At 44.1% G+C, this 13,170-nt stretch overlaps 1 protein-coding gene across 1 annotated transcript; it reads left to right on the top strand.

The window, feature by feature from the left end:
• The first annotated feature begins 7,785 nt into the window (after positions 1-7,785).
• On the top strand, positions 7,786-9,093 carry LOC130680978 (uncharacterized). Its single transcript, XM_057492875.1, has 3 exons — positions 7,786-7,866; positions 8,135-8,828; positions 9,047-9,093. The coding sequence occupies exons 1-3, from the start codon at positions 7,786-7,788 to the stop codon at positions 9,091-9,093; spliced, it is 822 nt and encodes a 273-aa protein (XP_057348858.1).
• The last annotated feature ends 4,077 nt before the right edge of the window (positions 9,094-13,170 follow it).

Genomic DNA, 13,170 nt, shown 5'->3' with positions numbered 1-13,170 from the left:
GAGAAAAAACACAGATTGGTTTTTTAAGATTGCCTTCGGGCATCCACATCATTCATTTCAGTCATTTTGGGGCCATGACCTTCAGCGTTTTTATTGCAATCTCTGTATGTACTTTCTTTGATCATTAGGAACAGAACTGTTTTTAATTTATACTGGATGTAACTAATTCAGCATCCTCCCTCCACCTTTTTCTTTCCTCTTAGCCCTCTCCAAAGGCTCCAGTGGCCATTGAGGAAAGACAACAGACTATAGGGATAGCTTGAAAGGAAAATCAGCTCAGTTCTTTTCCTTCTACTTCAAGCTCTGAATCAGTCTAGCTGAAAGTCCTATGGGATAGGTTTCTGGCTGAAAATGCAGCTCTTTCCGAATTGCCCTTCTTCAGTTTTATAGCTGTGCTCCATCACACACATAGGAATTTCATTAAAATGTTTTTCTCTGCCACAGGGGGCAGGATTTTGCGGGCCTTTGGGGAATAGATGACATACCTAAATGTCAACACAACTGAAGAACCATGTTACACTGGAATGCCATGTTCTTGGTATTTGACAGCTTTGGAGAACACCCCAAGTCACATGTGCTTTAGAGGATGCAGACAGGTCACAGAATTAAATCAGTCCAGTCTGGCCAAACACCCTTAACCCACTTCTAATAAATCCAAATTGATAGTGTCACCCTCCCCCAAGTCCCATTTATTATAGCCAATTCAAACTGGTTTTTTAACCAGATTCAGATAAAGTTCACCTACTTTTTGCTTTCACAAATACAACTGACAGGAATAAACAAAAACTTTTTTATCTGTAAAGAACAATGCAGTAAGATGACTTTGGACCTTAAAGCTTAAAGCTTAAACAATGCAGTAAGACGACTTTGGACCTTAAAGCTTAAAGAAGACTAATGAGATAATGTCTAAAATGTATTTGAACTGCATGTATGAAAGGCTCTATGGAGATAAAAAATACGATCAATAATGCAAGAAACTTTTCTGTCAGAAAAATATTAAATTTAATATTTAAATAAACATTTTACAGACATGTACCTGCTCATCTTATCTGTCAGCTCCAGCCCAGACAGACTGAAAAGTACTATAATTCCTGTCATAACAAACAAGAATCTTGGTTTCTGATGAAAGATTTTCCAAGAAAATTCCAACAGAGATACCTTCTTATTAAGCTAAGCTTCCAACTTCAATTTCAGCCCTTGGTCAAGCTAATCAACATGAAAACACTAGTCCTAGGCCCCTCCAACTTGCCCTTCAATTCAAGCCAAATGCATCCCTGTGGGACTTTCCTGCTGTCCTAAATTGAGAAAAATCACAAAGCACACCCTCTTTGGGGGTTCTTGAACCATCAAAGTACACATCAAATAACATTCTCAAGAATGACCACATAATGGACTTCAATAACATAAGAGCTCTATTCAATTACCTACAAGCCTTAATCTGCTCCTTCATGCAAGTCTCTTCATTTAAAAATACACAAAACCTTTATTTCTTCCCATGGCATCTTTATTCCCAACAATTATAAATAAACTTTTTTTCCCCCCATCAACTCTGCAAATAACTAATGAGACACAACATCCAGCAAAGAATTTTTTGATGGGAACTTCAAAAACGTTTGGCATAACTCTTCTCACCAGCTTCTAAACACCAGTAAACTTCACATGGGTTTGTTTAGAATCTGTATCATTTCATTTTTCAGAACCTTACTTGAAAACAAACTACTACCTTTTTGAACTCACCCTATCTTAAAACATATTTATAGAATCATCAAGTCACAAAGTTTCTATTAGAAAAATGAAAAGGTTTTATTATCTGGGAAGAACCTTGATAAAGAATCTGATTTAGCCCTTGCCTGTGGACAGATAAATTTAGTTTACAAGTATCAAAATGGATGACCTATGGGCAGTGAGTAATGCTTGATCTTTGGGGCTATAAACAAAGTGATAAGACAACAGCCTCACCTCAAAGTTTACAGTCCAGTGATGTGTTTCTCAAACTGCACCAGCATCACCTGAGGGAAAAGGTTTAATTATAAATGGGCTCCACCTCAGACTTACTGATTCAGAAATTCTAGGGATGGGATCCAGGATTCCAGCTCAAAAAACATCCCAGGTGATTCTTATGCACAATAACATCTGAGAACTACTTCTCTGGGAGGTCTGAGAGATGTGCACAAAATAATATGAGTCAGAGAAGTGCTGAATAGGGGCTGAATAGGAAGCCTGTATTTTAGGGACATAAAAAAAATGTTGATCAGCATCTTCTGTCAATACCAGATATTTATCAGAAAACACTAAGTCATCCTTAGCCTTACCCAAACATTCCTCTAAATTACATTTACCACTTAAGATTGTGAGGTATTATAACCCTTTAGTGCAGAAACCCAAGATCTCTAGTGATCTACCATTCTCCCTAAAGTGCCTAACTCACTTGACATTAGTTTGGCTTTATTTAGCTCGTGAACCACACATTTTAGCCTATTTTCTTCCTCTGACAGTTATGCTAATAATGAATGGTAATTTTCATAATTTTTTCCTTTGACAGAAATACAAAAAACTAGTCAACATAAAGAAAAGTTGATATACAACATTTTACTATGCTGATGGACAGTGACTGTAAGGGGTTTGTGGGGGAGACCTAGTATAGGGGAGAGCCTAGTAAACATAATGTTCTTCATGTAATTGTAGATTAATGGTAACAAAAAAAAAAAAAAGAAAGAAAAGGGGGATTACTCCCTGATAGGATAAAACTAACTGTAAATCAACGATTAATGCATGCTTTAAATATCCTTAATTTTGATCATTTAAAGGGAGTCAGATGATCAGCTATGGAAGTACATTTTTCTGATAATATTCCTTTCTCTTAAAAAAAAAAAAAGCAGTTCCTGTGTGGTGATCTCCAATAAATTCTTCACAGTGGTATAAAGGGCATATTAAATTGTGGGCAAAGGGTTTGTTTGTGTTTATACAGAGGATCAAAGCCTAATTTGGTTACCCAGAAAATGAATTAAGATACGAGATGAAGAAGAACTTCCAACATCAACATTCTCTGGAAGAGTCCTTCCAGAAGATGATCATCAAAAAACGTCAACAAAGATCCTGGTGCTGTTGCAGCTGCATTCATCCAACCAGTTCCCAGACTTGCCATTGGAATGAAGAAGGAGATATCTAAGCTGAACTGTGCATACAGTAAAACAACAAATTTGACTGGATCTATACTGTCAGAACTCAACCAAGAATTAGGAGAAGTGCAAGTTGCAGCACTCCAAAATCTTGCTACTATAGACTATCTACTGTTAAAAGAACATATGGGATGTGAACAGTTCCCAGGAATGTGTTGTTTTAATGTCTGATTTTTCTCAAAATATTCAAATTCAGTTAGACAATATCCATCATATCATTGATAAGTTTTCACAAATGCCTAGGGTGCCTAACTGGTTTTCTTGGTTTCACTGGATATGGCTGGTAATTGTAGGTCTGCTTTTGTTATGTAGCTGTATTCCTATTATGTTAATGTGTGCATGCAATTTAATTAGTAATTTAAAACCTATACATGCTTATGTTACACTACAAGAAGATATGTCAAAGAAATAATCAATCTTCCCATGTTTTCTTCCATCTGCCACTTCTATAGCTTCTCTTCTTCCTTCATAATTACAACCCCTAAGTAGAATTCGTGCCTCATATCGAAATTACTGAGTATCATAATTCTTCCAAGTGGTAAAGATACCTCAAGACAAATGCTGGGCATAGAAGCCACAGGGCATAAATATGCAAAGAAGTAAAAAGCTAACCTTTTCAAACAATATTGCTTCTCTCTCACTTGCCAACTTTACATTTCCCTGTATGGCCCCGGAAGATGACTGGTTAGCCAGAGACAGGTAAGATTCCTCAAGGGAGGAACAACCTAAGACAGGCACAGTCGCAGAGGGGCCATCAGGTGAGAAATTGGGGATCAACAGAGGTGAGGCTTAGAACCTCACCCCCCGTTTTGAGAGAAATCTTCTGCATCCATGGATGTTTTGTTGCCTTCTCTAGCTTGGATTAATACTTAGTCTATAGGCACGCAACTGATCATCTACATTTGCCTTCTTACAGCACTAAACTATGTTTTCTACCTTTATCTTGCATCTACCTACCACTTCAGCATTTTATTAATAATAATAATAATAATAATAATAATAATAATAATAAGGGAGAAATGTGGGATTCACATATAAATCAAGTATAAAAATCAAACGAATAATCATAATTGACCTGATTGTTTATAGTTCATGATGCGTGATCAAAACCGAAAGTTTCTGTGATGACTGCCCTTGTGCTGTTCACCATGTAAGAACTTATTCACTATGTAAGAACTTGTTCACCATGTAAGGACTTGTTCGTTATGCTTCAGAAGATTGGAGACTGTTGAGAATTAGGCATGGGGTTGACTAATGATTGTGCATTGAGTCCCCTATACAGAATTTTATTGTTATTAACAACCATTTGATCAATAAATATGAGAGATGCCCTCTCAAAGGGAAAAAAAAAGTTGAATTCAGAAATATGTGAGATATTTGGACTCTAAGAAAGCTTCTAGCAGAATTAATTAGTACATACAGATTCTGTGTAAGACTTGGAACAGTGTATACAGAAAAATCACTTGGGGAGTGGCTATCAATGGAAGCTACACAAGAGTGACTTGGTAGAAATAAAGGTGGGTAACTGAATTTTTAACAATCACCCCAGTTGATTCTGACATGAATGGCTTTGAGAAAACATTCCAGGCTTTTCAATATTTCAAGAATTCAAGCTCATATCTAAACCTCCCTTTGAGTCTAAATCAATATATTAAACACAGTAGATTGTCAATACATGCATATTTAATTAAAGTGATCACAAAAGGGAGAAAATAAGGAAATTCAGTTCATCTGATTAGAGCCCACATTCTGTGTGGCAGAACTGGGAGATCATGCATATACCTAAAAGCACTGTCCTCCAGAATCAGGAGCCATATGTAGTAAAAAAGCGATTTAATGCAGGCTTTCACTGTTGTTCCTTTTAGAGAGTATATATAACATTCTAATTACCTATTTATAAAATTAAAAACATGCTGAACACTGTGTATGGCAAGGGGGAATGTGGACTGAGGGTGGGGTAAATGAGCAACATTCTCTGGCCAACAGCAATAATCAGAGAAATTTAATTCTGCGGCTCGTAAGAAATAAAACCAAATGAAATCTGTCCATGATCACTCTCGATGCTGGATTGCAATTTCCCCATTCCCACAGGAATTAACTGGAGAAAAATTAAGTAATTATGGTATTATCTAATTACTAATAACTCATAGAAGACTCATATGCTCTCATCCTCACTTCCTTTGTGGGGGACCAGGATACCATTAGGTTCTGGGGCTGTGAGCTTTCTGTGAGTTTGGGAAGCATTCTTCATATATTTATACAATATGCCATTTCTCAAATAGTCTACAAACCTGTAAAATGAACCCTGGTTTATTACTTAATGACTGCATGTCCTCGATCAAGTTGTTTAAATCCTTAGAGTCTCAGTTTTCTCAGTTGTAAAATGGGTACCCAGGCAGATCCGGATTCATGGTCCCAACTCTTTCCACTCAGCCATGATGTTCCCCTCACCACAATGCCTAACTGGGGTTTATGTGCCAGGATCACATGAGATAATTTTCATAAAAGTGCTCCATAAACTCTAAAGTACCATACAGATGAAGCAGACTATTATTAGTCTTCCATGAAGCCCAGCTATAAAGATGCAAAGTAACCCAGAAAGAGAAAACAGAATAGACAAACCTGAAATACAATATCTACAGTGCCTAGAACATTACCCCACCCCTTCATGGTAAGTAGGTGCTTAATATGTACTAAGTGAGCAGAGAAAAGTACAAAACACAGTTTTGTGCCTTCACCATACATGATACTAAGAAGGAATAAATATCTCTAAAATCAAGGATAGTTTGATTCAACCATACAAGCCACAATGCCCCCAAGAGCCTAAGATCTTAAATTTAAAATTTTGATATGAGGAGCATTAAGATGTAAAGTATGACCCACCATCTGCAAATAAATGGTTATATTCTTACCTCTTAAGTCTTGCAGTCTTTGTCTTCAGTCTTGTAGGGATAGCAGAATCTGGGTGAAGTTGCTGAATTTTTTTCCCTGTATCTGATAGACGTGCATTAATCATTCCAGCAACCTTTAGAGGAAATAACAAATTCTGTAAGAATATTGGACACCTAAGCTCTGTTTTGAATCTGGAAGGCTGATTTTTAGTGACATCCTGATTTTAAGCAAACCAGATTTATCCCCTAAGCTCCCCTACTCAACACACACACACAAAAGGAGAATGGGGTGGGGTGGGGGAGGTAGGGAAGAAGTTACTTACTTTATTAAACAATTATTTGAGTCCTTTATCGGTTTCCTAGAATAGGTAAATGTGATTCAAATTTAAATACTCGAACTATGTTACATACAACTTTTGACGATTTGTAGAATGAGACAAACCCATACTGGGAAATACATTTTTAAAACTCCAGGGAAAACAATAAGTAAGTTTTCTTCTGGGTGGGCCTTTACTGTTTTTTCACCCCCCATTGCAAATGTTTTTTTATGCTGGGTAAAATTTCCAAAACATGGATGTTTTTTTCTATTGTTGAAACAAGTTTGCTTTCAGAGCCACAGAAATGCCCAACTGTTAGGAAAAGCATTTTCTCCTGGCCGCTTGCCTCTCCTATCCCCATACAACCTTTCCTATTGGGCCCTTTCTCTAGGAGGGCCCCTGGGGCTGTCTGCTGGAACTGACTGTAAAACCACTTTGTGCAGTGAGAACTAATTTCTTTAAAATCTCGGAGACCACCCAGAAACATGCCTGATCTTTGGCAATATGTGCATGTTTCCTCAGTATTTGATTAGCAGTACACTGAGTAACTGACCGGGATTTCTGGGTCTTGTTTAAAAAACAGATGAAGAAAAAGCGTTATAAAAAATGAAAAAAGGAAGGAAATCTGTTCTCTAAAAATCTGTTCAAAACTTATTGTATGTATTTGTGTTTGGGGAAAAGGCCAGGACAAGAGGATTCAGTGCAACGATCTCATCCAAGCTAAACCTCCACAGTGAGCAAAAACGCTTAGTTGTGTTGAGGGAGTAAGTGTAGAAGTTCAAGGCGGCCTGAAAACCTGTCCCTCCCCTCCAAAAGCCTGGGACTGTCTCCTGCGCTGATACCTAAGGCCGGGAATCTTGGAGCAGTCCGCGACGGCAAGGGAGGGCAGAGAGGCTCCTTGAGAACAGGCCCTGGCTTGGTCCACCATTTCTGGGTTCCTCTACTCACAGCGTCCTCTCTCACATACTAAGTGCTCAATAAATGCTTGTGGGACACAGGAAGCGAAAACTCCGAATCTGCCTCCAGGTCCGAGGCTCATACCGAAAACATAGGTTTTACACAGACCCACAGTCTCCTCGCGTTTGCTGAGGTCACTTGGCCTCGGCTGCTACGGCCCCAGCCGCAGGAGAGCAACCGAGAAGGCGAGAGGCTGGACCCAAGACGGAGTGGGGGCCGGCGAGCTCAAGTGGCGGCTCGGGGCCCGGACTGGGGGAACCACCTGATGACTGCGCGGGCAGCCCATCCCGCGCTTCCATTGACAAGGAGGCGCGCAGCCCGCGCGCTGCGCGGGGGCAGGGGCGGGAAGGGGCACCCCGGCGCGCGACCGGCCCCAGGCCCCGCCCCGCCCCCGCCAGGCCCCCACCGCGGCCCGCACGCGCCCACCCCGGGAAGCCACGGATGAGCGCTCTGGGGAGGGGAGGCCGCGCTCCGCGCGCGCCCCCGCCGGCTGCCGAGGATCCGGGCGCGCGCGCCGCCTCCGTCCCCGCCCCTCCCCGCCCCGGGGCCCCAGCGCGGCCCTGCTGACGTCAGCGATCGGTCGGCCGTGCGGGGTGCGCAGAGCCGCTGGCGCACTTGGCGCGCTACGCTCGCCCCCTTCCCGGCTCGGGCTGTGGCGCGCCCTCTCGCTGGCTGGCTCTCACTTCAATTTTTTCTCCCCTCCATCCCAGCCTCTCTCTCCCTCTCTCTCCCCCCACTCGAGCTCCCGGCTGCCAGCGGCTCCCTCGCGCTCTCCCTCTCTCTCCCGTAGGCTCCACCGTGCGATGAGAGCTCTGGGAGCGAGCGACACCGCCTTCCGCTAGAGACCTGTCCCCCGGCCCGGCCCCCGGCCCAGCGAGCGGGGGTCGTCGAAAGCGCCGCGGACGCACCGACGGCGGAGGACCCGCGATGCGCATGCTCTAGCAGCGCCCCTAACTCACTCCCTCCGCACCCCACCCTCCGCCGGCTCCGGCTGCGGATCCTGCCTCGACTATTATTTTATTTATTTTGGGTCGTGCACAAGCCTCAGTGCCTGCAACCCGCGTCTCCTCGGACCGCGGGCACCTCTTCCCTCGGCTCCGAAGCCCCAGACCCTGGCCGCCCTCGCCTCGACACCCCCAGAGCCCCGCTAGCTGCCACGAGCCTCAGTTGCTGGAATCTTGTTAACGGCTGTCTTTTGGGGGGGCTCTGGTTTACCGACATTTTTGTTTTCAGCCAAGAGGAAGATATTGTGATTTTTTTTCCCCTTCGAGCCCAGGCTCTGCTCTTTGGGGGTCTGGGGGGCGCGCCGAGCCGGGAGCCGTGCCAGCCGAGTCTTGCGGGCTGTGGCAGGGAAGGGGCCACCACCATGGATGTACTGTTGAGCGCAGAGGAGAGAGCCGCCCTCCAACGGAGCAAGGCGATTGAGAAAAACCTCAAAGAGGATGGCATCAGCGCCGCCAAAGACGTGAAATTACTCCTACTGGGTAAGGATCGGGGCTGCTCCCCTTTTTCCCCGACCCTGGCCACTCCGTACCCACCTTCTCCAGCAACCTCACCCCTCTCGCGCCCGTGGCAACCTGATCCCCAGTTGGCACCAGCTTGTGCCTAGGATCGCCCACCCCCATGCATGCCTTAGTCCCCTGCTCCCTATATTCCCCTAAACTGACACTCACCAGTTTTTTCCCCATGTCTGTCCCAACAGGGGCTGGAGAATCAGGAAAAAGCACCATTGTGAAGCAAATGAAGTAAGTCCCTGTGGATTTGGAATTTGTACTTTTATTAAGAATAATTTTTTATCATTTGTGTTACCTTGCTCACTCCACATTGCTCTCCAGGCCCGTTTTTAATTCGTGCACGCGCACACACACACACACACAGACCTAGACTTGACTCCCCTCCCCCACGGCCTACGTTGGTTCTGGGTCCTCCACCCCAACTCCCGTGGTGGGTGCTTTTTTAATTGAGGAGCGGGGGGGAAGGGAGCGCCTGTAGTTGTATGAATGACAGTGTCCGCCATATTGATCAGAACAACACACTATTGGCATGATTATGATCATTACTCTTGCTCGTTGGGTGTTTCGTGTGTATTACTGTCTCCATTTTGGTTTGTCTCTGTTGCATTCTATCCCTCCCTCTCTCTCTCTCTCCTCCTCCTTCCACATCCGTAATCCACCTCCCCCTGCCCTTCTTCTGGGGCAGTGATTTTGAACTTGGCTAAAACATGGAGGGGACCCAGCCCTAGACTCGGGTGGAGGATCAAGTGTCTGCTGTTCATGGATTTACTGCTGAATTGGAGGCTGTGTTTCTGCCCTCCCCCTCCCACCCCCGCCAAAGAAAAAAAAAAGGACGAGGGTTTTGGGAAGGGGCATGTGGTAATGATGGGTGGGTTTCCAAATGGATGTAACTGGCACAGCTGTATCCAAGGCAGAGGTGGAGGGGGGACACTGATTGTGAGGCTGAATGCCCATACCTACTGCCCCCCTTCTTCCCCCACCCTCCCAGCGTTTGCTCTCCTGACACTGGCAGTTTTCATTTGCTCTGTGGCCTTTATCAATGTATTTATTTACACTCTGCATAGGCCTTGTTCCATGTAATGTATCCACAGTGCGGATTTCAGGCCCCACTTGCTGCCGCCCCCTTCTGCCTTAGATATCAGTTTCCCCTCCTAATTAACTGGGGGTGGATTTGAGTGATGGTTGAAAACTAAAACAAAATGGGATATTCCTTCCCTTCCACACTTTCTCAATAAGGAACCTCGCCCCTCCTTCCCACTCCCATCCACTTGGCAGTTCCTGGTAAGCCCACAGGCAGCTTTGCTTGGGGTGGGGGTGGCCTGCAGTGAAGGGGTGTGCGCCCTCAGGGCCTCCTGGCCCTGCTGCTTCCGTTGACCTGTCAGTTCGGGACGGAGGAGTTCGTTAAGGCCGTTTAACGAGCATTCCACGTCCCTTTGCTGTGACACCTTCGTGCACACACAGCTCCTAATTAGGGGTTGCAGTGCAGTAAACAAAAATGATTATTTTTCAACTTGACAGAATAACCGAAGTAATTGCATCCCTCAGGAAAACAATGGAAAATAAAAACCTCTTTCGCGGAAAGGTGGGTGGGAGACTAAGCATGCTTGCGGTTTCAGAACCAAGATGCAAAAAATCTTGCATGTGTAACAGGCATGACAAGCGGGTTCTAGGCGGCGCCGTGATGGTAGGGAATAGTGACTCAGAGACAATTTCCCTCGCCTGCCTAACATGTTCATATTTTTGTTCGAGAGGTCCCTGGGGCTTTCATTGCAGAGGTTCCTTCGGCTCGCCGCACCCCTCTGAGCCACGGGTAATTTGGCCTAAGGCTTCTCTGGAGCTTGTGCAACCCAAAAGGATGGGGAGGAGGGGCCTGGGGAATTGCTCTTTGCAACAGGGTGCGTGTTGCATTTGCCTGGAGCCCTTGCAGGTCGGTAAATGCAAGCAGCGCCACCCCTTTTTCCACAAGGGGGACGTTTCAAAACTTCACAAGTCTATAATCTGCAGTGTTGGGCTCGGAGCCCGGTAGAAGCTCCGGCCACTGGAACTGGGTGAGGTTTCAGGCGTTGAGAGTGGTGGACAGCGCCCAGCCGAGGCCGGAAAAGTCGATGGGGCTCAGTTCGGTGGCGCTCGGCTCGGCTCGTCAAGGGCTGGGCGCTCCGCTCGAAGAGACTCGGCAGTGTTCGGAGCCGAGTTTGAGCCCTAGCGGAGAGAGCCGAGCCTCTTCGGAGGAGGCCGAAGGCATTCGGAAACGCCCCGCGGAGGCGTGGAGTTGGGTGGTGGTATGCTGGAGTCTGCAAATTAACTTTGCATTCGCCAAACCACCTCCTTACCTGCTTTTTGTGAACATGCCCCATAAATTAGGTTGATTGAATAAGATGTTTAAAAATAATACCGAATCCCCCAAAGGGTAAGTCACCTTTTTTTTACTCAAAGACAACCCAGCTCTCCAAGGTAATAGGTGTGCCATTTTAGAATGAAAATTCCTCGTTATGTACTGGGGCAGGAAATCTTAAGTGAAGGCTGTATGTAGACTTCCCAGGGAAGTCTTGTGTGTCTCATATTTGGTTACACTGAATTGGAGGAGGAGAAATCAAGTGTTTGATGTTTGAGATATCTGAGCATTTCTTCTTTCTTCCCTGAATTCTCTTCTATTGTGTCCATAGAATACCTTTTGGGGGAAAAATATCAGGCAAAACTGAGATTTTGTAGGTAAAACTATTAATTTTTTTTATACACCAGATCTTTCAGAAATAGGCTAGGTGTGCTCAGAAGGTCAGTCAGAATGAATTCTGGCCCATATCAATTTAACTGCGAGGGACCCTGGTATCCTGTCCTCCTGAAGCACTCATGAATGGCAGCTTTTCCTGTGGGCCCTCTAGCTTGGCTTGAAATAGATCAGGGCCTTGTGCCAAGCTGGTTGCAGGACTTGTTTTATTAACCACAAAATGTGGGATTGGTGTCACTGTATCATGGTGACAAATTCTTTTGAGTCCTCCCTTGCAGAGATGATTTTCCCCATCGCCATTTGACCGAGAGTCACTGGAGTCAGGTGGGGCTGGGCCTGCCAATCCAGGCAGCACTTACAGAAAGCAATTTCAGACTTGCCCATGTTATACAATTGGTGACCAACCTATCAGGCCATACATTTGAGTTAATTTGGATGCTGTTTTATTTCACCTGGGCAGGTGAAACTAATTCTCTGTGGGTGAGCCTAATGAGGACTGGGGTTTAAATGGGCAGCCTGTTAGATGGAGAGGAAGGGTATTGATATTCAGACATCTCCAGACTATCTCCAGAAGAGCAAAGAGCCATTCCGTTTAGCCTATATTTTCACCCATCATGTAGCTAAAAGAAGGAATAAGCTTCTATATATGCCTGTAGTAACTGAAGTTACATGATAAAGGACTGGCTGGCAGATGCTGCTTAGAACAGTGTTAACACCCACATCAGCCTAGGAACATTGCAGAGAGACTGACCTTTGAAATTCTTTTGCTTGATACATATTGTAACGAGAAATTTGCATCCATCCACTTACGAGATGAACTTAACAGATTACACTGTCATTTTAAAAGCCTGATTCTTAATTCTTTATTAAAAATTTCACTTGGACATAGCTTGCTAAGGTTTTTTTTCTTTGTGTATGTGATTATGAACTAGTGTTTGGGAGCTGTATCAGACTATCCAAAATATTTCAGCACTAAGAAATAAACAGTGATCATTGAGGTAGCAGAAATATAATTTTACACATACCATGAGTATAACTTTTTTGTGTGTGGCATTTTAAATAATTTTGCTTGTTAGGAGGTCAAGACCTTACCTGTGATTTAGCTTCATCATTTTTGCAGTCAATCAAAGGGACCCTTTTATTAAGACTAATCAGAATTTTAAAAGGAAGTGCTTATTTTGATTACCAAAACCCTTACATAGAAATCTCTTAATGAAATACGGAATCAACAGAATATTGCTTTGAGTGACTTCCTATTCTGAACAAATAGTGACAACTGCCTGGATCATCTACCTGATGAAAATGTAAAATGAACTGTGGAGTTGCTACGGGTACCACAGTTGGCCCTCATTTGAGGTGTTGAGTTTTCTGTGATGTCGCATTCAGGCTAACTGTTGCTGGAGAACGAAGTGGATTTTTAGGAAGATAAGACAGTTCAAAGGTGACAGTGAGGCATGACTTGCTAGCTGGTAGACATTATATAAATGAACACAGTAAAATGGAGCACTCTGAGTGTGCATTCATTCCCAAGGTTGCCCGTACAACAAATTTAAGGATTTTCCCGGTGAAGAGGTGAGCTGTTCATAC

This window comes from Manis pentadactyla, chromosome 15 (assembly GCF_030020395.1).
Source record: "Manis pentadactyla isolate mManPen7 chromosome 15, mManPen7.hap1, whole genome shotgun sequence".
Taxonomy (NCBI): domain Eukaryota; kingdom Metazoa; phylum Chordata; class Mammalia; order Pholidota; family Manidae; genus Manis; species Manis pentadactyla.
The sequence above is the reverse complement of the archived record's forward strand: the minus strand, read 5'-3'. Positions and strand labels throughout refer to the sequence as shown.

Bases quoted from the DNA above. Each gene is read 5' to 3' on its own strand.
- LOC130680978 (XM_057492875.1), top strand. From the start codon at position 7,786: ATGAGCGCTCTGGGGAGGGGAGGCCGCGCTCCGCGCGCGCCCCCGCCG. The intron at 7,867-8,134 runs GTCCCCGCCCCT...TCTCTCCCGTAG, and splicing joins CGGGCGCGCGCGCCGCCTCC to GCTCCACCGTGCGATGAGAG. The intron at 8,829-9,046 runs GTAAGGATCGGG...CTGTCCCAACAG, and splicing joins CGTGAAATTACTCCTACTGG to GGGCTGGAGAATCAGGAAAA.